The sequence below is a fragment of the Pleurodeles waltl genome, chromosome 5, assembly GCF_031143425.1.
Source record: "Pleurodeles waltl isolate 20211129_DDA chromosome 5, aPleWal1.hap1.20221129, whole genome shotgun sequence".
Lineage (NCBI taxonomy): Eukaryota > Metazoa > Chordata > Amphibia > Caudata > Salamandridae > Pleurodeles > Pleurodeles waltl.
In genome coordinates, this window is record NC_090444.1 from 1,632,877,259 (window position 1) to 1,632,903,687 (window position 26,429).

At 46.0% G+C, this 26,429-nt stretch overlaps 1 protein-coding gene across 1 annotated transcript in view; it reads left to right on the forward strand.

Moving 5' to 3' along the window:
- Positions 1-26,429, forward strand: part of DDX1 (DEAD-box helicase 1) — a 192,941-nt gene that overhangs the window by 10,337 nt on the left and 156,175 nt on the right. Inside the window, exon 2 of the mRNA XM_069235963.1 lies at positions 17,212-17,263. Within this exon, the coding sequence (XP_069092064.1) occupies positions 17,212-17,263 (52 nt within the window). The remainder of the gene's footprint in view (positions 1-17,211; positions 17,264-26,429) is intronic.

Here is a 26,429-nt window from a genome sequence, read left to right on the forward strand (position 1 = left end):
ATGAGAGCCCGGGCCGGTTTCTTGAAAAAGTCTGTTGGTGCCACCCTCGACTTGCTAGAGGCAACAGTAGATCCAGCTATCATTTTTTAAAATCTGTGAGCCCAGAGTTCGTTGCAGCAGTAGGCTTTCTGTTGCTCCACCCTTCAAATCCCACTTTCCCAAGTGGGGGTGGGTGGGAAGGGGGGAGCATCCCCGGTGTGGGGCTGTGTCGTCCTTACTGACTTAGCATGCTTCACAGATTTCAGTACCATCTGAAACTGTGCTCCAGACCACAAATGAGCCTCGGCCTGTGAGCTTGCAGGGAAGTCGTAGTCTGTAGAAACGACAGCTGCAGTGCTGTAGGTGTCAGTATTACAACAGAGATGGTGTGTAATTTGAGCATGTTTTGAAAGCCTTCAGCAGCAGCAGCAAGCAAGGCTCCACTGTGATCATAAAAGTAGATTGGGGGTATTTTAGCACATTCAAAGAGACACCCCCACGGCACTGAATAGACATTCACTGTCCACCGAAGCAAAGGAAGGTTGGGGGGGGAGGGGTCATGCCAAATCAGAAATCAGAGCGTGAGAGGATGGTCTGATTGACCGCCCTACAAAGCCGCTATCTTGCCTTAACTGTCCTGTTTTTTAAATTTATTTTTTTTTTTTTAACTTTAATAAGTGTGGTAAATGGAAATATAGCCATCCAGAAAGTGTGTTCTAATGTCATCATAAAACACTCAAGCAGCAGTTGTTGAGTGAGACACAGCAGCAAATATGAGTCATAAAATTTAGGTCTGAAATTGGCACAATCATCCGGCCCATTGTTCCTCTACCATCCTACAGCCCTAATGAACTCTGACGCAAAAATATTTACCAAGATCATGGCTACCAGACTGTAGCACTATCTCCCAGGCCTTAATTATCCTGACCAGGTGGGCTTTATTCACAACAGGCAATGGGTGTATAATGCCTGCTGTGATGCACACCTTGTTGAGAAGGTTTGTCGACATCACATCCCAGCATGCCTCCTATCTCTTGATGCAGAGAACGCTTTTGATGGGGTGAACTGATCCTTCCTTCCTTCCTTCCTTCAGGCAGTGCTGGGCAAGGTGGGCTTGGACCCAGGCATAATAGCTAAAAGTATGGTGTTCTACTTTGTTCCAACAGCCACCGTCGGTGTCAACGGACAGCAGTCGGTCACCATTGACATACGCTGGGACACACAACAGGGGTGGCCATTGTCACCCCTCCTATTTGCCTTAGTGGTAGAACCGCTGGCCATCACCGTCCTCCACATGGCTGACATGGTGGGCATCCCTTTTGGGGGTCGGAGACCAGAAGATAAGCTTGTTTGCTGACGACTCCTTGCTCTCTCACACGTAATTGGCTGTTTGTCTTCCAGCAATTGTTGCTTGCCTGAAGGCTTTTAGGGCAGTATCAGGCTTCAAGATCAACATGTCCAAATCATGTGCGCTCAATCTGACCATACCCAAACAGGACCTGCCTTCCTTGTGGAGCCTGATGCCGTTCCAGTGGTCACTGGATCAGATACTTGGGCCGTAACCTTACTCTGATGCTTACAACCTGGACATGGGCTAACTGCCAGCAGCTTCTTCGCTTCATCTTGGTGGATTGTAGATGGTGGAAACCCTTTGATATCTCCTGGTTAGACTGAGTTAAAGTTGTCAAAATGAATGTGTTTCCGCAGGATCTTTACCCGTTCCATACTCTGCCCACTTCAGTTCTGCACAAGGACATCCTGCACTTGCTACGGGATATCCGTTCCTTCATCTGGAACGGGAGGATACAGAGGATCTCTAACGCCCTCATAATACAGCCTTGAGACAGGGTGGGTTGGCCTGCTTCATCCTCCTTGACTATTACCAGGCTGCCCACTTGCAATATAGCTCTGAATGGGTGGTGTGCGCAAACCTAAAGCACTGGATCCACATGGAGCGAGCAGTAGCCTATTGGGCCCCTGTGAGGACCTAGCTTTGCTATCCAAACGCACCCACCTGTGCTTCGTTTACATCCCTACCCCCACTAAAATGGTGCTTGACATATGGAACAGACTGTTGCTTAGGAGTGGGCTTACCACCTTCCCCTTCCCTAATTCCCATATTGCTCGTAGTTCTGACTTTACCCCGACACTGTCGCTCCAGTACTTCCCCGACTAGGGAGCTGACAGCATGTCATTGCGTGTCCTTTTCGTTGGGGCCTCCAGTGCAAAGCTGATTAACATCTCCCGGAGAAAGCGAGGCTGCAATACTGTCATTCGTGACATTGGGCACTGCAGCCATCTGTTTACATGGTGTTGTGAGACCATATACCCTTTCAAAAAGCTGGTAAGGGAATATGCTGGGTCTAAGGGCCTTATATCAACACATACCGTACATTACAGCATTCCACACCCATTTGCACTCACTCATACCAGACCTCTTGGCAGACCATCATCACGGAGGGCATTTTATACAAACAGTGGCAGACCTTATGGCGTGACATACCCAAACCATACCATAGCATAACCCTCATGGAAACTGCATATAAGCTTATGTTCCAAATGTATTATATTAGTCAGACTTTCTGTTATGTACCCCTCCATGACCTCTGTCTGCTTGAGATGTAGCCTTAGGGTGGGTGATTTCTGTCACGTGTGCTGGTCCTGTAGCCTTATTTCAACCCACTGAAAGGAGATTCTGGGTCACATTTAAGCCATGGTAGGATTCTCGCTCCCTGCCTTATACCTCACGGTCATTCTTGGTATCCACCCCCTTGATTTAGGCGCAGACTCACGCTGTTTGGAGACTTATCACTTATATGCTCCACGCTGCATGTCAGCTCGTGGTACTAGCATGGAAAAAACTCGCCTCTGGCATGTCATTGCGATGGAACAGCTCTCCCGTAATTTAACTTGGACAGAGGCCAAATTCCAGACCATATGGCATCCAGTGATTTGCTACTTCTCATTCATGGAGTTCACTTGCTTCAACCCACCAAGAGTCAAGGCACTACAACACTTTGACTCCCCTGCTGGGACTTCATCACTGGGCTCTCCCGCATCTACCCCCATGGTGAAAGACACCCACTCCACACTGCACTGCTGTTCAACCTGGCACGTATACTGTTTTTTCTGACCTTTGATTGATATATCCTATTATGTTTGTTTTCATGCTATATGAAGCGCCTTTGTCGCACTATGTAATACTCAACTAACAATTTCAATAAAAAGATTCTGATTTAAAAAAAAAAAAAAAATGGGCACAATCGCAGTCAAACTTTGAATGCTTGGGTTACATGCAGTAATTGCCATACTACCAAGTCATTCCTTAACAACTCCTTTAAGTACAGATACTTTATCCATCACTGAAGACAAACTTTGATTCTTTATAACAATACTGTTTAAATAGTTAACTTCTGTTCCCTTAATGAGGACGAGGAACACATAATGACCACTTCCAGTTCTGCAGATCCTGAAAATGTGTAAGCAACAACCCTTTGTGATAAAATATGTCCAACATTTGCTATGGGAAGGTGAGATCAAGTACTGTGATAAAGAAGACTTGGTGTAATGATAATTTAGTCCATTGTACCCTTTTGTCTCCTTTCCTTGTCTTGAGCCCAAAATGCCAAGGACATACCAATAAGGTATAGAATTTGAATGAACAGTTTGAAAACTGAGAACTTTATACATTCAAACACTTTTAATTTGAAACTGCTGAAAAAACCATCTTTGCGATAGCCACAAGATAATTTTTTTCCTCCGTAATCTGAAGCAAATGTCAGAGGAGATGTGTGAGTGGCTTCCTGGCACATCCCTTTTGAGGCCATCCCTGATCAGTTTCCAATACCTAAGTGAAATCTGTAATGCTTGCTGCTTTTCAGGCAACCCAATTTAAGCCTTTGGTGGAGGTTTCATTGAAGTTCCTCTCAATTTAGGTTTTTTATCTGGTATTTATCACATGAAAATAACTCCTCAGAAAAGTATAAGGCATTACTGTCTTCTGACACGTTTCCCCTTTTATCCCAAGAGATTAGCTTTATGAGGTACTGCCATTATTTGTCCTATCAGGATTTCATTTTATTGTTATTTCATTTTGAACCCTCCTGTTCAGAGGAGTGATTACAATGGAGGAATTTGAATGTGGTAATATGCGTTCAGGAGGTCAGTGGATGAAAAGAGCCATGTTGATATGGTGAGAGTGGTGATCTGTAATGTCACCCTCTTCTCTGTGATGGACGTGATAAAGTGGTTCATTGCTTTGTGATATAGAATCGGTTGAAAGAAGACCGAGCCCTTGAGACCCAGAATAAAATAAAAAATAACAATAACAGAGTAATTTGCCAGTGCTGCCACTTCCAATGTATGTAAGAAACTGACCCCTTCCTGAATAACTCTTGAATTCCAAAGAGCTTTTTTTTCTGGAACCCTGTGCGTGGGAGTCTCAGCTCACCAAATCTTTTTTAGTTACTAATATTCACGTCTAGTCTCAAATCTGACATTTTCCATCAGCCATCACGATACAGCACTTTGCACTCTTATAAGGAACTCTTAAACTGAAGTCTTCTGTTTGTCTCCTGTCCTTGCACCCATCATTCTACCTAACCAAATCAGTTTCCCATCTATAACCCTGGTGCGTCTTCCACTGGAAACCCTAGTGTGTTCTCTAATCCACCATCCAGCTGCAGTAATTCATAGCCATCCTGGCAACTACTACTAATACGAGGTACTAAATATACTAAAAAATCTGTTTTCGCCTTCCCTCCATTAAGTTAATGATTTAACAACTGGATTATATCTGAGTAAGGATGACTATTGCAAAAGCGTCACAGTTGGCATACCATTCTACTCCTTTTTCATCCATTCCGGTTCTCTTCAGTTTCTCCAATCAAAGCCCCAGCTTCATTAACTTGGCATTAAGTCAGCTGGCTCTCAAACTAGAGCAGAGCTATGTTCATACATTCAAACCTTTAACACTACAGAGGACACCTTTCCTGTATGCCTATGACACATTCATCCCCGACCAGAATATTCCCTCTGCCAACTTAATTATCCTTGCCCTCCATCCCAGTATCCAGAATGAAATGCTTTTGCCTGCTAGGACCATCCGTTTGAGCATACTCCCTTTCAACCTGAGAGATACTATATGACTGTAAATTTTGGATACCTCATTCAAAGCATAATTTCTCCAACCTGAACTCCATAATAGTTGGCAATGTCTCAGCTCTACCCACTACTTCAATGTCTCCCCCTCCTGTATCTGCCCTCACCTGGTCGTCACACCTGTTTTTGGATCTGATTCATGTATGATATTAAAACACTTGAATAGAATGTATTGTTTTCTCTTATTGGTCTAAAGATGTAAACCACCTCACTATTTTCAATTGCATCACTTATGTATCTACCCAAACTGATCCTTCTTTCATTTTCCATTCATTTGCTGCACTGATTCGTTCATAGCACAGTGCTCTAAAATCGCAATGTGTCTAAGATTTATGTAGGGTTTTTGTTGTAAAAATGTGGCTTTTATTTGTATTTGATTACCCCTCGTGCTCTCTGAAGTTAAAATGCATTTCAGTGTTAACAACTGGCTTGTGGATGCTCTCCTAGATTAACATTATTGCTATTTTTTTACTGCAACAATCGATGAAAAACGAGCTCCACCACCATAGTTGTTTACCTTTTTGAGATGTCCTTATGTGTTTCCTTCCTGAATGTTTATTTTTGTGTGTGAAAAGATTGTTAGTTCATGTAAGATCTTTCATGGTGAACTCGATAGTTAAGTGCTATTCTTTTAACCATGAATCATGAGTTGTCGTTTGATCATGTTACCTGTCCAAACCATAATGATCTAATCCATATCCCCATACCACAAATAAATATGTGCTCAGCCTAGTGTATATTTTTCAAAAGAAAACTTTGTTCCTAATCCTTTCAGAATAAACCTTCACATCATGTAGCCAAGTCCACCTTGAGAACCTTCCCTAGCAATTGTTTAGCAGAATGCTTCTTGAGAGTTGAAAAAACAATCATTCTACACAATACCCCAAAATGTGAAAAGTAACTAGTTATAAACCCCACAAACATTCATGTTTCCCAATTTGTCCTTGAAATCCTACACATCTTCATTGTAGGAAGTGACTCTCATTGACTTTGGTTTGATCCATTCCTGTTGCAGGCACTATACCTAGCCACACAAGTGTCATGTTTTATCTTCACAAAATTTTCAAAACAGTTTACCACTCATTTCAGCTGGTGTCTTAAAAGCTTTGGGGTGATTCGTCAAGCGGGTGCAGAGAAAAAGCAATATCCCATAGGGATTTTAGACATGACTGGAGCCCGAACTGCTGGACAGAATTAGATCAAATTTGGCAGAAAGCTAGCTCTTGGTCCAGAAAGATTGCTTTTTGTGATTTGGTGTAAACCTGTTTAGTAGTTTTGGAGTTATTAAAGGGAAAAAAATTGTATGTTTAGGGATGTTTATTCTCCGGATCTACCTGCGGATTCACGTGCCAAAGCAAGCCCCTGATTGGCTGGCCGCAACCTGAAAGAGAAGGTGCATCTGCCATTTTGTTTATAGGCTCGGGGCGAGGGGAGACAATAAAAATGGAAAATGACATAAGGCAATGGTTCCCAACCATTTGACTTCTGTGGACTTTACTGGAACCCCCACTGAATCATTATTGGAATCTGGGAACCCTCCCCCAACAAACTCACCCACCCCCCACTGAGTCATCACTGGACACAAGGGCCCAGGCCTATACATACATTGTTGATAATTTGAACAGCAAACCAAAACATACACAGATGAGAACACAGTTTATTTAATTTGTATACAAACAAAATAAAAAAAATGTTCAATTCAATAGGGAGATTGGAGCTTTTCCAAATTCGATTGAAGCCACTCATCATCCATAGTATATTCTGTTTGATGCACCTGGGCTCCTCCCACGAATCAATGTGAGGATACTAATTACATTTTTAGGCTCCAATTTCAAATTCCTTGAAATTTGCAGTAAACTTTAAAATATTCAATTGTACATTTAGCAGCTTTATTTATATACACTTTATTAATCTGTTAATATTAGTTAACTTTCTAAGCAGTCACAGACCCCCGAGGAGGCTTTGCGGATCCCCAGGCGTCCCCAGACCACAGGCTGGGAACCATCGACATACGGGGTCAGAATAGAGGTATCCTGACCCCCATATGGCAAAAATGTGCCTACATTGTTTTTAGCTGATCCACAGATGTAAAGTCAAGTCTGTAGTTGAATTTCTTTGTGAACAAGAATAGCCACACCTCTACTATGTTCATTGAGAGAAACAAATATATTACTGTCCCATTTGGTGGCAAGTTGTGCCTGCCCTGAGAGGGCATCTCTTAGCAGCATGACCAAATGGGACTTGTGCCTTTTTAGGTACCCTATTATGTTTTATGTTGGATTATTCAGCCCCTCTAGTTCCAGTTGAAAAGGTTTGTCACCTGAGCTACTTTCAGCCATTCCAATGTCCTCCCTCAAGTACATATGGGTCTGACTGCCAATTCGTAGGCCAGTTTGCGTTCACATAGAAATCGTTTTGCTGCATGAAACTAAAACCAAAAGATAACCACCTGGACCCCTCGTCCCCACCCACCCGTCCACCCAATGAATCACAGTGACTGAGTGTGCCATTCCTTAGTTACCACTTAAGACTGGTTGCATGTGGGGAAAAAAGCTCAATTTACAGAGTAATGCTGCAGGGTGGACATTCAGCTGCCAGCTGTTCCTCTTGACGTATGTGTAATTACATGAGCCCTGCCATTGGATTCCAGGATAGCCCTTTTACAAACAAAGGGTCGATAACTGACAAGCATTTGAAATATCAATAAGTTAATCATATTGGGTATAGCCAGGGTCCTAGATGGTTAACACGTTGAAGTAGATGATATATAAAAAACACGGAAGGAAAGCTGCACTCCGTATTTATTAGTCAAGATCTGAAGGAAGAAAAGAAACTCCAGCCACTCCTGCTCTGCTCCTTCGCCAACTGCCAACTCTCCACATTCCAGGCAGTACCGTTGTTGGAGCAGGGGCAGCTGGAAGATACCATGTTACACGACAAAAGTAAACAAAGTGCAAGGAAAACAAAAGTACAATTACACAAATGATCTGATACATTTTAAATACATTAAAGCTTTTTTTTCTTTCTTATTTTTAACACAATGCCACACACGTCTTCACCCTTGTTAGTCTTTATTGCTGGATGGAGCACTCTATTCATCTCACCTAATACATATGGACATTCTATAATATTTTTAAGTGGCAACATCTAGAGAAAAAATAACCAGCTTCACTGAAAATATTTCAAATATACTTTGAGTATGTGTACCCACCCCACCGTTGTTAAGCAATAACATCTAGAGACAAATGAAACATGGCAACTGTTAAAATGACAAGCACGCTTGTTTGGACTTAGCTATGGGTCCCACAGGTCTGTTAAGCATATTGCCAAGCTCTGTTACTGGATCGAACTTGCATGTTGTACTTTGACAACTAACATATCTTTTAGCTCTGGTCTGTTTGTCTCAGCATGAGATGAGCACCATCATTTTGGCTTAAAATCAGATGTGTAGGAACTGCAGTGCCCCATCTAAACTATTCTAGTTCAAATATCATTAATTGTCTTACTTATGTGTCTGACATCTAATTGTTCTAAAGACTACTCTGATACAAACGATTAGAAACAACATAGAAACAGAAGTACATAAATCCTCTCTGACCTAATTGAGCTTCCATTGTACTAATTGTGACGGTGTGCAATTAATAACAGATTGAAATCTGGCTAAATTGTATATAAAACTATTATTTGTTTACATCTGTGTTCTTTCTTACTTTGGGACACAGTGCATGTCTGTCCTTGAATTTTGTATATAAAAAACCTGTATCAAATGTTTATATACCAATTGTAAAAATGAAATCACTTTTAGGGTTAGACTGCCTTTGTCGAGCTACAATAATGACTCTCCTTGCTAAGTAATGACTTTCTTGAATTAATTCCAGTTCATCCACTGTGTACCACATGCTGCATGCCCATGTTCTCACTGGATTAAGGTCGACTCTTATTCTCAGCAATACTGTAAAGCGAATTCCATGCTACAGACATACCATAACTTTTTTATTTTTTTATTTCTGCATATAAAAGAACACATACAGCTATGCACTACATTATATCCACATTACGGTTAGGGGGATATTACAGCCCAGCCGCTCAGCCAATGTCAATACCATTTTAGAGGCCACAGCTCCGGGTCTGCACACTGTGCTACAACATAGCATGCTTGGAGAAATAAGACAATGATGGTAACAGGCTAGGTCGACCTAATAACCTCAGAACACAGCAAGCATAGCGATTAGCGACGCCATCCCCTATGAATTCAGTGCAGTACATTTTAATACATTTACTATCGAACATAACACTGTAATCATATTTATCACAGACCGACCAGGAGAGAGAGCAACGGGTGCCTGTTATTCATCCAAGGCATCAAGCACATGCAGGAGGGAGATGCCCGGGGGCAGCATAACAGCCCGTGAACGAACAAGGAAACAAGAAATGGAGGAGGGTCAGCTCATGATGTCACCCACACCAAAAGCAAGAGACGGAAGCACACCCTCCCACAGCACACCAAAACTCACATCCATACCCCTATAACTCCCATACTCATTCCTCGAGTGGCCGAACTATGGCCAGCTCAACTAGTGGAAGCGTCTGTTAAGGAGTCCTCCCCCTCGCTCTCCTGCACACCAGCTAACTCATTAATCATAGTACGCCAGATCTCCAGATCACGGTCAGCATGTTCATCCACTCAAACCTTTCGTAGGCGATATTCCGCTGCGGTTGCCCATTCAGTTAAATCACCCAGCCAAGTAACATGCAGCGGGGGTGCGGGCTGGCCCACCGGATCGCAATGCGCCTTTTCACCAAAATAAGCCCCAGCTGCGCAAATCTATATGCCATTTTGTGACCCTTTTTAGGGATGGGGAGCAGACCCAGCAGGCAGTGTTTCATCGTCACCCGCACTCTAATAGCAGTCACCTCCCTCAGTGTCTTCACTACTCGATGCCAAAAGGGTTGAACAGAGCCACAGGCTCACGTTATGTGGTCAAATGAAGCCGACGGCACACCACAGCGGCCACAGCTGTCAGGCCTTGAGGGAAATATTCTATGCAAGCGGTGAGGTGTCAGGTATGCTCTATGCAAGTAACAGAAGTGCGTCAACTTAAATCTAGCGTTGCTAGTTGCATCCTGCACCAGGGAACAGGTTCTATTCCATTCCCCATCCGTGAGTGCCGTTCCCAGGCCAGCTTCCCAGCGGTCCCTAATCCCCTGTGTGCCCGTCAGCCTATCTCCTTTTAGAGCCTTATATGTTTGAGATGGGAGACCGCTGTCACCCCAGGATCAAGAGGTGTCCCCAGGAAGTGGGATTCGGCAGGCACCTCCGGGAAGGACGTCCAAATCTCTGACCATCTGCGAAATGTTCGCATACTGCAGGAACTGCCTCTGACCTACTGACCTATTCCAAAAAGGGATTCGGCCTCCTCCCTCGTGATGAATGTGCCATTTTGATATGTCACCCGCATTATTACAACCCCCTGTACGCCACTGCGCAAAGTCCATCACCTCAGCAGCTTTGACAAAGGGTCGGATCTACCATAGCGGCAGCAGGCGCGTGCATGGAGCCTTGCGCGGAACCTGCACAACCGCTCTCTTCCAGGCCCTCAACACCTGCTCTACCAGATAGGGGGCACCATACGGAACCCGAGAGCCACCCATTTGTATATGCCGGAGACACGCCACACAGACAAACCAGCTAACAAATCCTTTTCCCAATTGGGGGCATCCTTGCACTACCGGACTGCATACTGTAGTAACCCAGCTCAGTAATATAAATATAGGTCTGGCAGCCTCGGGCCTCCACTAACTAGGTCTAGCTTCAAGACTTCTATGCGGACTCTACATCTCTTGCTCGCCCAGACTAGGGATAATATAAATTTATCAAGTTGTCAAAACCGCGAAAGGGGGAGCTCACAGAGTGAATTCTGCATAACATACAGGCACCGAGAGAGTAAGATCATTTTATTAAGTGCGATTCTACCCATAACAGATAATGGGAGAGATGTCAGGAATTGAATAGAGTCACAGAGGCCCTCCAGCACTCTCCCCATTTTTAAAGTAAATTGCAGTTGCGGGGAATGCATTATCTGGATGCCCAAATATGGAAAGGACTCAGTCTCCCAGGTCAGACCCAATCGGGCAATTCTGACGCCGCCATCGTCGACAGACCGGCCATCGGGAATAACACCGTTTTGTGCCTGTTACCTCGGAGGCCCGGCACCTGACCAAAATCATCCTCAACAAGAGAGGGGCTGCCCGCTCTGGGTCTGTGACTTACACTAGAGCATCATCTGCAGACAGTGTTGATATGTGTGTTCTCGTCCCTACACGGATGCCCCACCTATCCAGGCCAGTCCGTAGTTGTATGGCCAGGGGTTCCATGGCCAATGCCAACAACAGTGGCGACAAGGGGCATCCCTGCCGCGTGCTTCGTTCGATAGTAAAGGAATCCGACGCTATTGTCCCCGTACGCACTCGCGCCTGAGGCGCTGTATACAAAAGACGCAACCAGGATAGGAAGACAGGACCTATGCCCATCCTGTGCATCACTTCCCATAAGTATTCCCAGGATAAGGTGTTGAACGCTTTCTTCATATCTAGAGCCACCAGCGCTGCGGGAAGTGCAGAGTCACGAGTCTCGTGTAGTATGTATGATAAGCGCCGTATATTCACATGAGTCCCCCTCCCTAGTATAAATCCGCATTGATCTCCCTGTACTAAATGTGTCACCACTCGACTCAAATGAGACACCAAAACTTTTAGCTAGTAATTTAGCATCAACATTTAGCATGAACAACGGTCTATCGGACCCCGGGTCTTCAGCCTCTTTCCCTGGCTTCAGTAGCATAATTATCAATGCTTCCTGCATATGCTCTGGTAGAAAACCCTCAGTCCGTGCCTCATGAAGTATTTCCAACAAGCGGGGAAGAATCACTGAGGAATAGGTTTGGTAAAATTCAACTGGTAGCCTGTCGGGGCCATGCGCTTTCTCGGACGCCATACCTCCCAACGTCTCCACTAGGTCTTCCAATGACTCCTTCCCCCTCCAACTCCTCCAACTGGGCATCTGTAAGGCGAGGCATCCGGAGTCCATCTAGGTACTCGTGTATCTGGGTCACACCCACACTCCATGGTGAGGCATAGAAATTCCTCAAGTGCTCTCGCAGGTGCAAATTCACCCATAACTGTCCTAAAATCTTTTCCCCAGAAAAACTGCGGAGCATCAGGATGATGGGGATGGGACGTTCCTGCCAGAGGAGCCAAGCCAAAATACGCCTCGAACGGTCCCCTTCCCGAAACAGCCACTGCTTGTAATCCCAGCGGACATAATTATCCAGTCTACCCCAAAGGTCCATTATTCTACCTTGCACCCCAGGGCAATCCGACTCCGAAGCTTCGCCATTATCTACTTGCCGCTGGATGGCTGCCAATGCGTCCTCCTGCAGCGTGAGCTCCCGGTCCAGGCATTTCCTGATACCATATGATTTACTAAGGCTTTCACCTCTGATAACTACTTTTAGTACCTCCCATTCTATACAGCGGGTCGTAGCTCTGCCCCAATTTGCACTAAAATATCCATTCAGCACATCCTGAAGATCTTTTTTATATTCAAGTCAGGACGCAAACTCCACAGGGGGATCGCTGGCTTGGGTATGTGTGTTTCACATTCCAATAGCATGGGGGCATGATCCGATAGAAACCGGACCTGGTAAACAACTTGGCGGACGTCAAGTGTCTCCTCATTGGCAAGGAGAAATCTATCCAGTCTGCTGTAAACCCCATGGTTGGGTATGTAACAAGAAAATATTTTGGATGTGGGGTGCATTTCTCTCCACACATCTACGAAGTGTAGATTCCTCATGACGTTCCGCAGTTTGGCAGTCATTAGTGTCGTAGTGTTCATCTTCGGCGGGTCCCTATCTAGTGCTCAGGCTAAGATGCACGTAAAGCCACCCACCCACAGAATGGGCATCCCAGTATAAGGTATTAATTCTTGCTGGAGCTGATGGTGGAACTCCGCATCATCAGTGTTAGGGGCATAAATATACAAAATTCAGAGCTCTCAGCTAGCTAGTACTCCGTGTAAGAATATCTATCGACCTTGCACATCGGCTTTTAGACTTTTTAATTTAGAGGGAGTCTCAGAGGCAACCCAAATAGAAATCCCTCTAGTGTAGGATGAATAAGTCGCCGAATAAAGCTGCCCCTCCACTTTTTCTGCACTTTTTGCACTTCATTCTCTACCAAGTGAGTCTCCTGTAGGAGAGCAATATGTACGTCAAGCCATCTAAGATATGTTTGTACTCTGTAGCGCTTCACATAGGAATTAAATCCTCTAACATTCAATGTAACTATACGCATCAGGGTACCCGCCATAATCTGTTCCAATCCATACACCACTCTACAGTTCCTGACCGCCCCCACCCCCCCACATTCACCCCCCCACCACAGTCCCCTGGCCCGGTGTACTCGCATCCAGATAAGTCGATGCCTCCTCAACAGAAGACTGCTTACATTGTTCACAGTGTCAAAAACAGAACTCCAACTCCAACTAGAATTGGCATAAAATTCCCCCATCCTACCCGGGTAAACAACTCCCTCAACTAGTGTCTGCTCAACTGTGTGTGTACCCCGCTATCTCTTCTAGAGCCCAGAAGTAGGGAGCAATCGCCGTCCCCACTCGATAGCCAGATTCAGGTCCGAACTGCGCTCAAACACTCCCACCACACACCAACTGTGCGGCCTGCGCACACACTGCACCCAACAAGTTGAACAACAGGGGGGGTATCACAGGCCTTCCACTCCGCCTCAGTCTAGTTGCCGTCCTAGTCCCCCACCCCCCCAGAACCAAAAGGCATCAGTACATAGGAGAGAGGGAGGGTCAGAGAGAGAGGAGAGCCAAAAGAGGGGAGACCCTAAGCACCAATCCAGAACCAGAATACTTGACTCCAACCACATCTGAATGTCCAGTAGATCACTCAGGTGTCTGCATTTTCTGTTTCTGGAGACAGTCTGCACATGACACACAAGGGACCCGAAGCGTGAGGATGTCTCTGACGTGACAGTTTGAACCAACAGTTTAGCCTCCTCACGCTCTTGTCTCCTACGTTCAAGACTCAGGGTACCATCTGAGTGTACAATCACTCTGCTTCCACGGTCAGTGCGGTGGTGCCTGGTACCTCTGCGTGCAGCAGTACACACCTCCGCTGTCCCTCAAGGTCTCCCTCTACTTTCCCCATGCAGGGATTCTGGTGTTACTGGCCCATCATTCCGCTCCAACCAGTCTCACACTGCCTCAGGAGACTGAAAGAAATGTTAGCGGCCCGCATAGAGAACCTTCAGTTTGGCTGGATACAGCAACATATAGCTATAGCTCAGTTCTTTTAGCTTTCGTTTAATACCTGCATATGATTGTCTTTGAAGCTGCACCGCCCTGGTGTAGTCAGGAAAAAAGCGAATGGTGTGATTCTCAAATGTAGGGTCTCCATGCTTGCGCACCTCCTGTAAGATTACGTCTCGGTCCCTATCCTTGGCTATAATTGTTTGTGAAGGGGCTCGCGGTGGCAGTGCTAAGGCCCTGTGTGCACGCTCCACCACAAATTCCGATGATAAGGGGGCATCAGGCAACGTTTTGCAGATCCAGTCTTCTAAGAGGGCCTAGACATTCGCCCCCTCCACAACTTTGGGAAAGCCCACTATACTGAGGTTACATCGTCTCGCCCTACCATCCGCATCCTCAACTCGCTCTTCCAATTTACGCGTTTTAACTTTGATGATGGCCACCGAGGCCTTCAGTGTGTCTATATAAGAATGCATGCATGTCACTTGTTGCTCAGTGGCCACCGAGCTTTCCGCCACTACCCTCAAATCGGCTCTCAATAGGTTGACATCGACCGCTGTGGCCGCAATTTGAGTTTGCATTGCATGACTAGATGACTCAATAGAAGCCAGGAGTTGTGCCCCGATGGGCTCCGCTCCCTTCTCCATGGGCCAGGTGGATCTTTTTGCAGACTTGCTCCTGAACTCTGAGCTGTGCATTGGTCCATCCGGGTTTGCTGCCTTTTTTTATTCGCTCTGTCTTTGCCCATATTGTACACTTGATGGAGCGCCAGCTACTAATGAATACGCAGGGTGTTGGGAGCCACACCTCCAGCCGCAGTTCAAGTGGTTGATCTCCGTATCCTCACCACTCACCGCCGCTCAGTCACTAACTGCCTCACCCTCACGGAGCCACTCCAGGCCGATTTCCAGCACAGGTGGGAGCCATGCAAGCGTCTACGCGTCTGTCTATCCGTCCCACTGCCAGCCAGCCCACACTCTAGGAGCTGGATAGCACAGTGCCATCCAGCCAGAACACCGCAGCAGGGGTGCGCACCCCCAACACCAGTCCAGGGGCGGGCCTAAACTGCCCTTATAACTCCAGCGCAGCTCCGTAAGCACCAGACTCTTGCAGCCCGGGCGCCCACCTCGGGCAGTCAACCGTGCAGGGGCACCCCACACTTTCCATCGTATCAGCCACTACAGTGTTCATCTTTCGCCAGGGGTACCTCAGCCTCTGCAAAACTGCACCTTGTTGCCTCCAATTCTCCTCTGTGGATCTCCAGGCCAGTGGGAGGGCTCACCTCCAGCTCTGTTCACTCTATCCAGGGGGGAAAACAACCCCCCCCCGTCCCCGGTCAGGGCCGCCCCCTCCTAGGCTGCGCCACTCCACCACCGTGCATAGCTGCCTTTGGCCTGGTTTTCTGTCGTAATCGCGGCTGCCATCTTGGGGTCAGGCGCTCTCCAAACGCGCTCCCCTGCGGTGTGATCGCAGCACGTTTTTTTTGTTTTATTTTGCTCCTCACGCCCTCCTCTCCACCCTGGGAACTTCCAGGACCCTTCCGCAGGTTTGTGGTTGCAGGATAGTTCAGGGGGGAAAACGCCGGGGCCGAGAGCACTCTCCTAGTGCTGCTGGTCGGCCATCTTGCCGGCCACGCCCCAGACCATAACTTGTTTGTTAGTCTGTACCCTTCTATCTGGGGGACTTCATGTGTGGGTGTTGGTACGGATGGGTGACTAGAAGTGTTAGCCTGTGTGTGTATTGATGTCTGTAGCTTTGTTGCTTTCGCTGTATATGTAATTGAATCAATGATCCTGGTCCAATGTGTGGGTGGATATTGTGTCTATGCATGCATTATTAAAACCACAACAAAAAAAGCATATATTGACTTTGAAAGTTTTCAGTCCAATGTTGCCCCCTAGTTTTATAGCTGTGAGAATGTTGCTGACGTAAACTGAGCTTCTAGAAAAAATAATTGAATGACTACTTCTGCTGCTGAAAAACATACTTTAATTGTTACGTATGTAAATTAGAAATATTTTGAAGACTTTTTCAAAATTTACGTTTTGGACTTCTTAAAGAACAAGTGGAAGCAAAACAATGTAATTTATTTTACACCATATCAAGCTCGGACATCAGATAATTTCTGCGAGGGATAATCTACAGATTTCTCCTGCTCAGTTGTTTTTTGGATTGATGCATCACCTGATGTCTAAGTTGGGCAACATCCACCCACTTCATAGTTTCATTAGTTTGCAGCTTTTCAGACTCAGACCTTACAACTATAAAATGTTTCTTTAATACAGTAAATACTTTCCCACCCTCTCATAAAGAGAGCCAAGCCCTATCACAATCTGGTTAATGCTGTCTTGCCTCTCGGCTATATGTTGTTGTTAAACTTACATGTTCAACATGTTTCAGGGATCTGTATCTCAACATTGATGCTGTATTTTAAACTTTGTGATCCACCTAATATGGGTATGTTTATTATTATTTTAAAGCTTCTGCGTATGGTTTCAGCAAGCAATTCCTGAAAGGGATGTTCACTTTTCATGGTCTTCACGAATGCTTAGTGTCTTAAATTCTACAGAGGATGAGAAGCTAGTGAGAGTATATTTTGCAACATTAAACAAGTACATATGAAGGCCCTGTAGAGAAAGTGCTGCAGAAAATGTATGTGACCAAAATACATGTCGGGAATGTAGACATTCTGTGTATGTACATTTTTAACTTCTGTTTTTGTATTGCTTCCTTAACAGAGTTGGGTGTGATGCCTGAAATAGCCAAGGCGGTGGAGGAGATGGATTGGCTGTAAGTAACATCATTGAACTTCACATATGATAATGGATATTTTCTACAATCCAGTATTGTCCTGTAACATTTTTATAGTTCACTGAAATGTTGTACGATATTATACAATTGTTACTAATAAGGACGAAAGTCGGAGATCATTCCAGCAGCTGTGCCTCACACAGTGGTCCCAGAGCCCCTTACAATTAATGGGATGAACAAGAAAGGGAGAAACCGAACAGTATTGGTGATAGTAAGAGGAGGAGGAGCATCTGTAATTTTGGGATAGCCAGCAATGAGCTAATACAAAACTTTAGAAAACCAGGTGTCTCTCCGTACCAGAAAACATGTTACCAGGTAAATATTCCTTGGGTGTTAGCTGGAAGGAGTAGTATAAACTTACAGGAAAGATGAAATTTTAGCAGCCCGCCAATGGCAACCAGGTTAGAAGTTGGCTGAACGTGGGGAAAAGTTAGATTTCATAAAGGAGGCATAGTGAAATAGAGAAGATTTTTATTCTAGTTTGAAGTGGAGGAAGTAACTTGGTTTCTGTATTTTTATTGCTTTGCATGTGATGCAGATAAGCCTGATGGCTGTGCGTCTCGACTGAGAACCAGTGATGGTCTTTTAAGATCTTATATCTTCACACTTTGTGAGGCTGACAGTGAGAGTCTTGGAAGAGTGAAGCATGACCTTCACTCTTCCAAGACTCACTGTGTGATTGGGAGCAGCTCAGGATGCCAGCCATAGGGGCATCCAGACTAGAGTCTGCATATTATAACAGACACTACTTCATACTGAAAACCAGTTATAGATGTAAAGCGTTTGATCTTTTGAATGACATGAACTATTAAAGAAATTTATTGCAAGGCTTAGTGTGATTTGTTTAACTACAGTGATTGGGTTGACTGGGCAAGCTGGAGTTTAGTGAAACTGGTAGTCCTGGCACGTGTGAAATTCACTGCTAAAGTACGGAATTCAGTGTTAATGGAGTGGCTTTTGTGAGAATTGGAGAATAACTAACACTTGATTTCATCAAACCAGCTTCCTAGTAGATGACACCACCGATGTAGTAGTCCTCAAGATAAAGTTTTGTCTCATGAGTATCCTGATATATACTTGTGTGGCATTCCTAGAGGTTTCCTTGCAGATTCATGTAGGTGTTTAAAAAGAGCCGGGGGAAATTTACTCTTGAATCCTCATAATCATGGAGAGAATCATAGGAACATATTGGGGATGGACACAAAAAAAAGGAAACGTGTAAAGAACCTTTCCTTAGACAACCATGCAAGAAGGCTTAGAAGGAATTAGTCTTGTGGTTAATGGCTTTTGACATGTTATAAAGTGGACCAGACAGGGGTCACCAGTATGCAGCATCGTGATTGCACCATAGGCTATAGTGTACGAGAAGTATGACTGTTGCAGTGCTGTACCACCTATGAAAGCCAGACTTGCTTGTGATGGAAATGTTTGTTGAATTTGGTAGATATGTTTGCATAGTTGTAACATGGCATTGAGGTGGTTTTTTAAAGCCTATAAAGATCTGTGATTGGCGAATAGCGTTAAGTCATGAATGTTGAGTGAGACAGTTATAAGGAGAGGCACACTTGATTCAGTTTTAGATCTGAGAGGAACCTTCCTTGAGAGAGTTTGGTAAGAATCCATATCTTTCAGAGGGGATAGAATGTTTAGTAAGTGATTTTAGGGTCCTTACTTAAGAAGATAACCCAGGCTTGAAGAAACCTACTTGGTGAACTCTTATGTAAATTGTACTGCAGTTAAAGACTTGCGTGAGAATCGGAATAATTTTGTACACATTTAGAGAATAAGCATATTTATTTTTTAGTTGTATTTTTGTAATAATTCTCGCCTTTTGGACCTGTTGGTTTTGCCACTGCTGTTTTTCGAACTTGCACATCATCTACAAAAAAATTGTTTTGCCGATGTTGTGCTGGATTAGAGATAAGGTGGTTGGGGAGGGGAGGAGGACATGATGTAGTTGACATGGCCTCTGACCTGCTTTTTCTTTTTAATTTACCGATTCAAAATGGATTGGTAAATGTAAATAACAAACAAACAAAAAATACTACAATTTTTTAAATTTATTTATTTGTTTTTTTAGGTGATAAAATAGTCCAGTGGGATCAAGATGATGAAAGCAACACAGAGGAAGTGTGTGTGTGTGTGGGGCGGGGCATACGAGAGAGAGGAGCACATGAATGAAAGATGAACATGGAGGAGGAATATTTGGCTGGGGATAAAAGAGAGAGAGAGAGAGAGAGATAAATGTAAATGCACTGTCATGGAATGCTTACCCCCACAAAACACATAGTTACCTAAAAGCGAGCAAAGGAGGGATTCAATTCATTCAGTCTAAAGGATGGTAAAGAGGCTGTGTTCTAGAGGCTGAACTAACACAAGAGGAAGGCAAGCCACTGAATAAGAAGAAAGCAAATAAGGGACAATAAAGCCAACGAGGTATAGGCGAAAGGGCAGGCTGTAAGCCCACTCTAAGTTCTAGGTAAGCCCACAATAAGTCTCTCACAACTAGCCAACTTGTGATGTTTTTTAGGCAAGACGTAAAAAATAGCCACATTTGACAGTGACAAAGTATATCTTTGGATAGATACATCAATCAAACTTCAATTTCATATTACGTCGTTGAGACCATGCAAGGAAATCATACACCCCTACATTTGAGTTGCTCAGCTACGTGATGGCTTCACTTAACATAGGGATGTTTGGTATCAAATATCTCATATTAAGCCCTCACTGATGATAGTGATTTTATTAATAAATGCACCCAGAGGACACCTTAGAGGTGCCCCCTGAAAACCTACTAAATACTGGTGTGCTGTCTGACTAGTTTTAGCCAGCCTGTCACCACCAGACATGTTTCTGACATCTAAGGGTGATTGCCTTTGCTCTTGGCTGGTCAGGAACAAAGCTTGCTCCGAGAGGTGTTTAAATAGCCCAACCAGCAGGATGACCTGCATATCTGCATTCCAAGGCAGAGGGATTAAAAGAAGCCCACTGACCTTGGTATGCTGATCTGGCTTCACTCAAAGGAGGGATGCCGACTCCCTCCATTTGGCACCTGGACAGGTGGGAAAATTAGTAGTCGGAGAGGTGTGCCACCTCTCAAGCCAGTCCCACTCCTAAGGTGAACAGCCTGATTTGGACACAACTTTTGAAAGTCTGCCGGAACTCTGGGACAGGGTTATGCCAACTTCCTACAGGAAGTGGTCATATAGGGGGCATAGTGACCCTAGGAGTAAGTAGCCCATTGGCTACTCCCTACACTCCCCTAATCGCCCCGAAATGCAGTATTTAGAGGAGCCCTTGACACCAGGAAATCAGATTCCTGCTGACCTACAAAAAAGAAGAACATAGAGAGCCGTAAAAGCAAAGACTGAGGAAGAAACACCTGAGATGCTGCTCCAGTCAAATTGTGCCAAAGTTGTCTTGTCCTGCAAGCTGTTGTGCCTCCAAAAGCTTGGGAGGACTGCCGGTCTTCAAAAAAGACCCAGGAACCCCTGTCGAGCAGCAGAGCTGCTTTCGTGCAACTTGCAGGGACCTCAACAGAACTGCGTGGAGTCCAGACCAATGAAAGCCTGACACCTGCAAGCACCACTGCACCAATGCTGCCTAACCCCTGCTGAAGTGGCCCAATGGTGCCAGCGTGGTCCCCTAGCCCTCCCCAGACAAAGCCCACCTTGGACTTGCCCACTGTGGCCTCACTGACGCTGCCTTCAGCCTCTGTTCTTTGGCCCCCTCAACCGCAAGTGCAGCTTGGAGAAGATGGCCTGAGGTGTCGCCAAGCATCGGGGGAGCTGAGCCAGCAACTGGTTCAGCCCGACTGGCCTCCATCCCAAACCTGCAGCCTCTCTTTAGCTGGACCGATTCCCACAGACTAGTGTTTTTCAAACTTTTTAATGCCGCGCCCCACCCCACCTCAGCTGGGTAAAAAAATAGTTGGGCTCCCCCTCAGAATTTTTCACAATTATTCTATTAAATTGGCAATGTTTAAATATATCTAGACTTATTTAAACATTGCAGTTAAGTTCTGTTACCTTTTTAAACATTCAATAAATACTTTTCTACTTAAAACGAAGCACTGTTATCTGCTTAATGCTTCTTTTAGCCAGAAAACTCTTCCAAATTCCCAAACCCTCCTCATGCCCCCCCCTCCCCCCCGGGGTCACTTGAGGACCCCTGCCATAGACTCACATTGGGCACCCAACGATGTACTGCACCTCTGCCCTGGCTGCAGCAGGGCAGCCCAGTGTGATCTGTTGGTGTGGCCTTGCACCTTGCCCCATTCTTACCTGCAGTCCAGGAGATTGGTCCGGTAAGTTGCTGTACTCTGCCCGTATGCAGTATTCGTTTTTCCTCCATAGTATAACATTGCTGCTTCTGAAAAAGCATGAACATTTGAAGCCTGAAAGTTTTTCTCTTGTAAAACTTACTTACCTGATTGTATAGGCTGTGTTGCCTAAAAATATATAGAGAGATTTGTTATTTTTAGCTGGAATGCTTTTTGACCTGTGTAGGAAGTTGGCTCTGTATGTGCTATTTCAAAGTAAGGAATAGCATGCACAGAGTCCAAGGGTTCCCCTTAGAGGTAAGATAGTGGCAAAAAGAGATAATACTAATGCTCTATTTTGTGGTAGTGTGGTCGAGCAGTAGGCTTATCCAAGGAGTAGTGTTAAGCATTTGTTGTACATACACATAGACAATAAATGAGGTACACACACTCAGAGACAAATCCAGCCAATAGGTTTTTGTATAGAAAAATATATTTTCTTAGTTTATTTTAAGAACCACAGGTTCAAATTCTACATGTAATATCTCATTCGAAAGGTATTGCAGGTAAGTACTTTAGGAACTTCAAATCATCAAAATTGAATGTATACTTTTCAAGTTATTCACAAATAGCTGTTTTAAAAGTGGACACTTAGTGCAATTTTCACAGTTCCTAGGGGAGGTAAGTATTTGTTAGGTTAACCAGGTAAGTAAGACACTTACAGGGCTTAGTTCTTGGTCCAAGGTAGCCCACCGTTGGGGGTTCCGAGCAACCCCAAAGTCACCACACCAGCAGCTCAGGGCCGGTCAGGTGCAGAGTTCAAAGTGGTGCCCAAAACACATAGGCTAGAATGGAGAGAAGGGGGTGCCCCGGTTCCGGTCTGCTTGCAGGTAAGTACCCGCGTCTTCGGAGGGCAGACCAGGGGGGTTTTGTAGGGCACCGGGGGGGACACAAGCCCACACAGAAATTTCACCCTCAGCGGCGCGGGGGCGGCCGGGTGCAGTGTAGAAACAAGCGTCGGGTTCGCAATGTTAGTCTATGAGAGATCTCGGGATCTCTTCAGCGCTGCAGGCAGGCAAGGGGGGGGTTCCTCGGGGAAACCTCCACTTGGGCAAGGGAGAGGGACTCCTGGGGGTCACTTCTCCAGTGAAAGTCCGGTCCTTCAGGTCCTGGGGGCTGCGGGTGCAGGGTCTCTCCCAGGTGTTGGGACTTTGGATTCAAAGAGTCGCGGTCAGGGGAAGCCTCGGGATTCCCTCTGCAGGCGGCGCTGTGGGGGCTCAGGGGGGACAGGTTTTGGTACTCACAGTATCAGAGTAGTCCTGGGGTCCCTCCTGAGGTGTCGGTTCTCCACCAGCCGAGTCGGGGTCGCCGGGTGCAGTGTTGCAAGTCTCACGCTTCTTGCGGGGAGCTTGCAGGGTTCTTTAAAGCTGCTGGAAACAAAGTTGCAGCTTTTCTTGGAGCAGGTCCGCTGTCCTCGGGAGTTTCTTGTCTTTTCGAAGCAGGGGCAGTCCTCAGAGGATGTCGAGGTCGCTGGTCCCTTTGGAAGGCGTCGCTGGAGCAGGATCTTTGGAAGGCAGGAGACAGGCCGGTGAGTTTCTGGAGCCAAGGCAGTTGTCGTCTTCTGGTCTTCCGCTGCAGGGGTTTTCAGCTGGGCAGTCCTTCTTCTTGTAGTTGCAGGAATCTAATTTTCTAGGGTTCAGGGTAGCCCTTAAATACTAAATTTAAGGGCGTGTTTAGGTCTGGGGGGTTAGTAGCCAATGGCTACTAGCCCTGAGGGTGGGTACACCCTCTTTGTGCCTCCTCCCAAGGGGAGGGGGTCACAATCCTAACCCTATTGGGGGAATCCTCCATCTGCAAGATGGAGGATTTCTAAAAGTTAGAGTCACTTCAGCTCAGGACACCTTAGGGGCTGTCCTGACTGGCCAGTGACTCCTCCTTGTTTTTCTCATTATTTTCTCCGGCCTTGCCGCCAAAAGTGGGGCCTGGCCGGAGGGGGCGGGCAACTCCACTAGCTGGAGTGTCCTGCTGGGTTGGCACAAAGGAGGTGAGCCTTTGAGGCTCACCGCCAGGTGTGACAATTCCTGCCTGGGGGAGGTGTTAGCATCTCCACCCAGTGCAGGCTTTGTTACTGGCCTCAGAGTGACAAAGGCACTCTCCCCATGGGGCCAGCAACATGTCTCGGTTTGTGGCAGGCTGCTAAAACTAGTCAGCCTACACAGATAGTCGGTTAAGTTTCAGGGGGCACCTCTAAGGTGCCCTCTGGGGTGTATTTTACAATAAAATGTACACTGGCATCAGTGTGCATTTATTGTGCTGAGAAGTTTGATACCAAACTTCCCAGTTTTCAGTGTAGCCATTATGGTGCTGTGGAGTTCGTGTTTGACAAACTCCCAGACCATATACTCTTATGGCTACCCTGCACTTACAATGTCTAAGGTTTTGTTTAGACACTGTAGGGGTACCATGCTCATGCACTGGTACCCTCACCTATGGTATAGTGCACCCTGCCTTAGGGCTGTAAGGCCTGCTAGAGGGGTGTCTTACCTATACTGCATAGGCAGTGAGAGGCTGGCATGGCACCCTGAGGGGAGTGCCATGTCGACTTACTCGTTTTGTCCTCACTAGCACTCACAAGCTGGCAAGCAGTGTGTCTGTGCTGAGTGAGAGGTCTCCAGGGTGGCATAAGACATGCTGCAGCCCTTAGAGACCTTCCTTGGCATCAGGGCCCTTGGTACTAGAAGTACCAGTTACAAGGGACTTATCTGGATGCCAGGGTCTGCCAATTGTGGATACAAAAGTACAGGTTAGGGAAAGAACACTGGTGCTGGGGCCTGGTTAGCAGGCCTCAGCACACTTTCAATTGTAAACATAGCATCAGCAAAGGCAAAAAGTCAGGGGGCAACCATGCCAAGGAGGCATTTCCTTACACAACCCCCCCCCCCAAACGAAAGAGGATGAGACTAACCTTTCCCAAGAGAGTCTTCATTTTCTAAGTGGAAGAAGCTGGAAAGGCCATCTGCATTGGCATGGGCAGTCCCAGGTCTGTGTTCCACTATAAAGTCCATTCCCTGTAGGGAGATGGACCACCTCAACAGTTTAGGATTTTCACCTTTCATTTGCATCAGCCATTTGAGAGGTCTGTGGTCAGTTTGAACTAGGAAGTGAGTCCCAAAGAGGTATGGTCTCAGCTTCTTCAGGGACCAAACCACAGCAAAGGCCTCCCTCTCAATGGCACTCCAACGCTGCTCCCTGGGGAGTAACCTCCTGCTAATGAAAGCAACAGGCTGGTCAAGGCCATCATCATTTGTTTGGGACAAAACTGCCCCTATCCCATGTTCAGAGGCATCAGTCTGCACAATGAACTGCTTAGAATAATCTGGAGCTTTTAGAACTGGTGCTGAGCACATTGCTTGTTTCAGGGTGTCAAAGGCCTGTTGGCATTCCACAGTCCAGTTCACTTTCTTGGGCATTTTCTTGGAGGTGAGTTCAGTGAGGGCTGTCACAATGGATCCATATCCCTTCACAAACCTCCTGTAATACCCAGTCAAGCCAAGGAATGCCCTGACTTGAGTCTGGGTTTTTGGAGCTACCCAGTCCAGAATAGTCTGGATCTTGGGTTGGAGTGGCTGAACTTGGCCTCCACCTACAAGGTGGCCCAAGTAAACCACAGTTCCCTGCCCTATCTGGCATTTGGATGCCTTGATAGAGAGGCCTGCAGATTGCAGAGCCTTCAAAACCTTCTTCAGGTGGACCAGGTGATCCTGCCAGGTGGAGCTAAAGACAGCAATATCATCAAGATAAGCTGTGCTAAAGGACTCCAAGCCAGCAAGGACTTGATTCACCAACCTTTGGAAGGTGGCAGGGGCATTCTTTAAACCAAAGGGCATAACAGTAAACTGATAATGCCCATCAGGTGTGGAGAATGCTGTTTTCTCTTTTGCTCCAGGTGCCATTTTTATTTGCCAGTACCCTGCTGTCAAGTCAAAGGTACTTAAGAATTTGGCAGCACCTAATTTATCTATGAGCTCATCAGCTCTTGGAATTGGATGAGCATCTGTCTTGGTGACAGAATTGAGCCCTCTGTAGTCCACACAAAACCTCATCTCTTTCTTTCCATCTTTGGTGTGAGGTTTGGGGACTAAGACCACTGGGCTAGCCCAGGGGCTGTCAGAGCGCTCAATTACTCCCAATTCCAGCATCTTGTGGACTTCCACCTTGATGCTTTCCTTAACATGGTCAGATTGTCTAAAGATTTTGTTTTTGACAGGCATGCTGTCTCCTGTGTCCACATCATGGGTACACAGGTGTGTCTGACCAGGGGTTAAGGAGAAGAGTTCAGGAAACTGTTGTAGGACTCTCCTACAATCAGCTTGCTGTTGGCCAGAGAGGGTGTCTGAGTAGATCACTCCATCTACTGTGCCATCTTTTGGGTCTGATGACAGAAGATCAGGGAGAGGTTCACTCTCTGCCTCCTGATCCTCATCTGTTACCATTAACAGATTCACATCAGCCCTGTCATGGAAGAGCTTAAGGCGGTTCACATGGATCACCCTCTTGGGGCTCCTGCTTGTGCCCAGGTCCACCAGGTAGGTGACCTGACTCTTCCTTTCTAGCACTGGGTAAGGGCCACTCCATTTGTCCTGGAGTGCCCTGGGAGCCACAGGCTCCAGAACCCAGACTTTCTGCCCTGGTTGGAACTCAACCAGTGCAGCCTTTTGGTCATACCAAAACTTCTGGAGTTGTTGGCTGGCCTCAAGGTTTTTGGTTGCCTTTTCCATGTACTCTGCCATTCTAGAGCGAAGGCCAAGTACATAGTCCACTATGTCCTGTTTAGGCTCATGGAGAGGTCTCTCCCAGCCTTCTTTAACAAGGGCAAGTGGT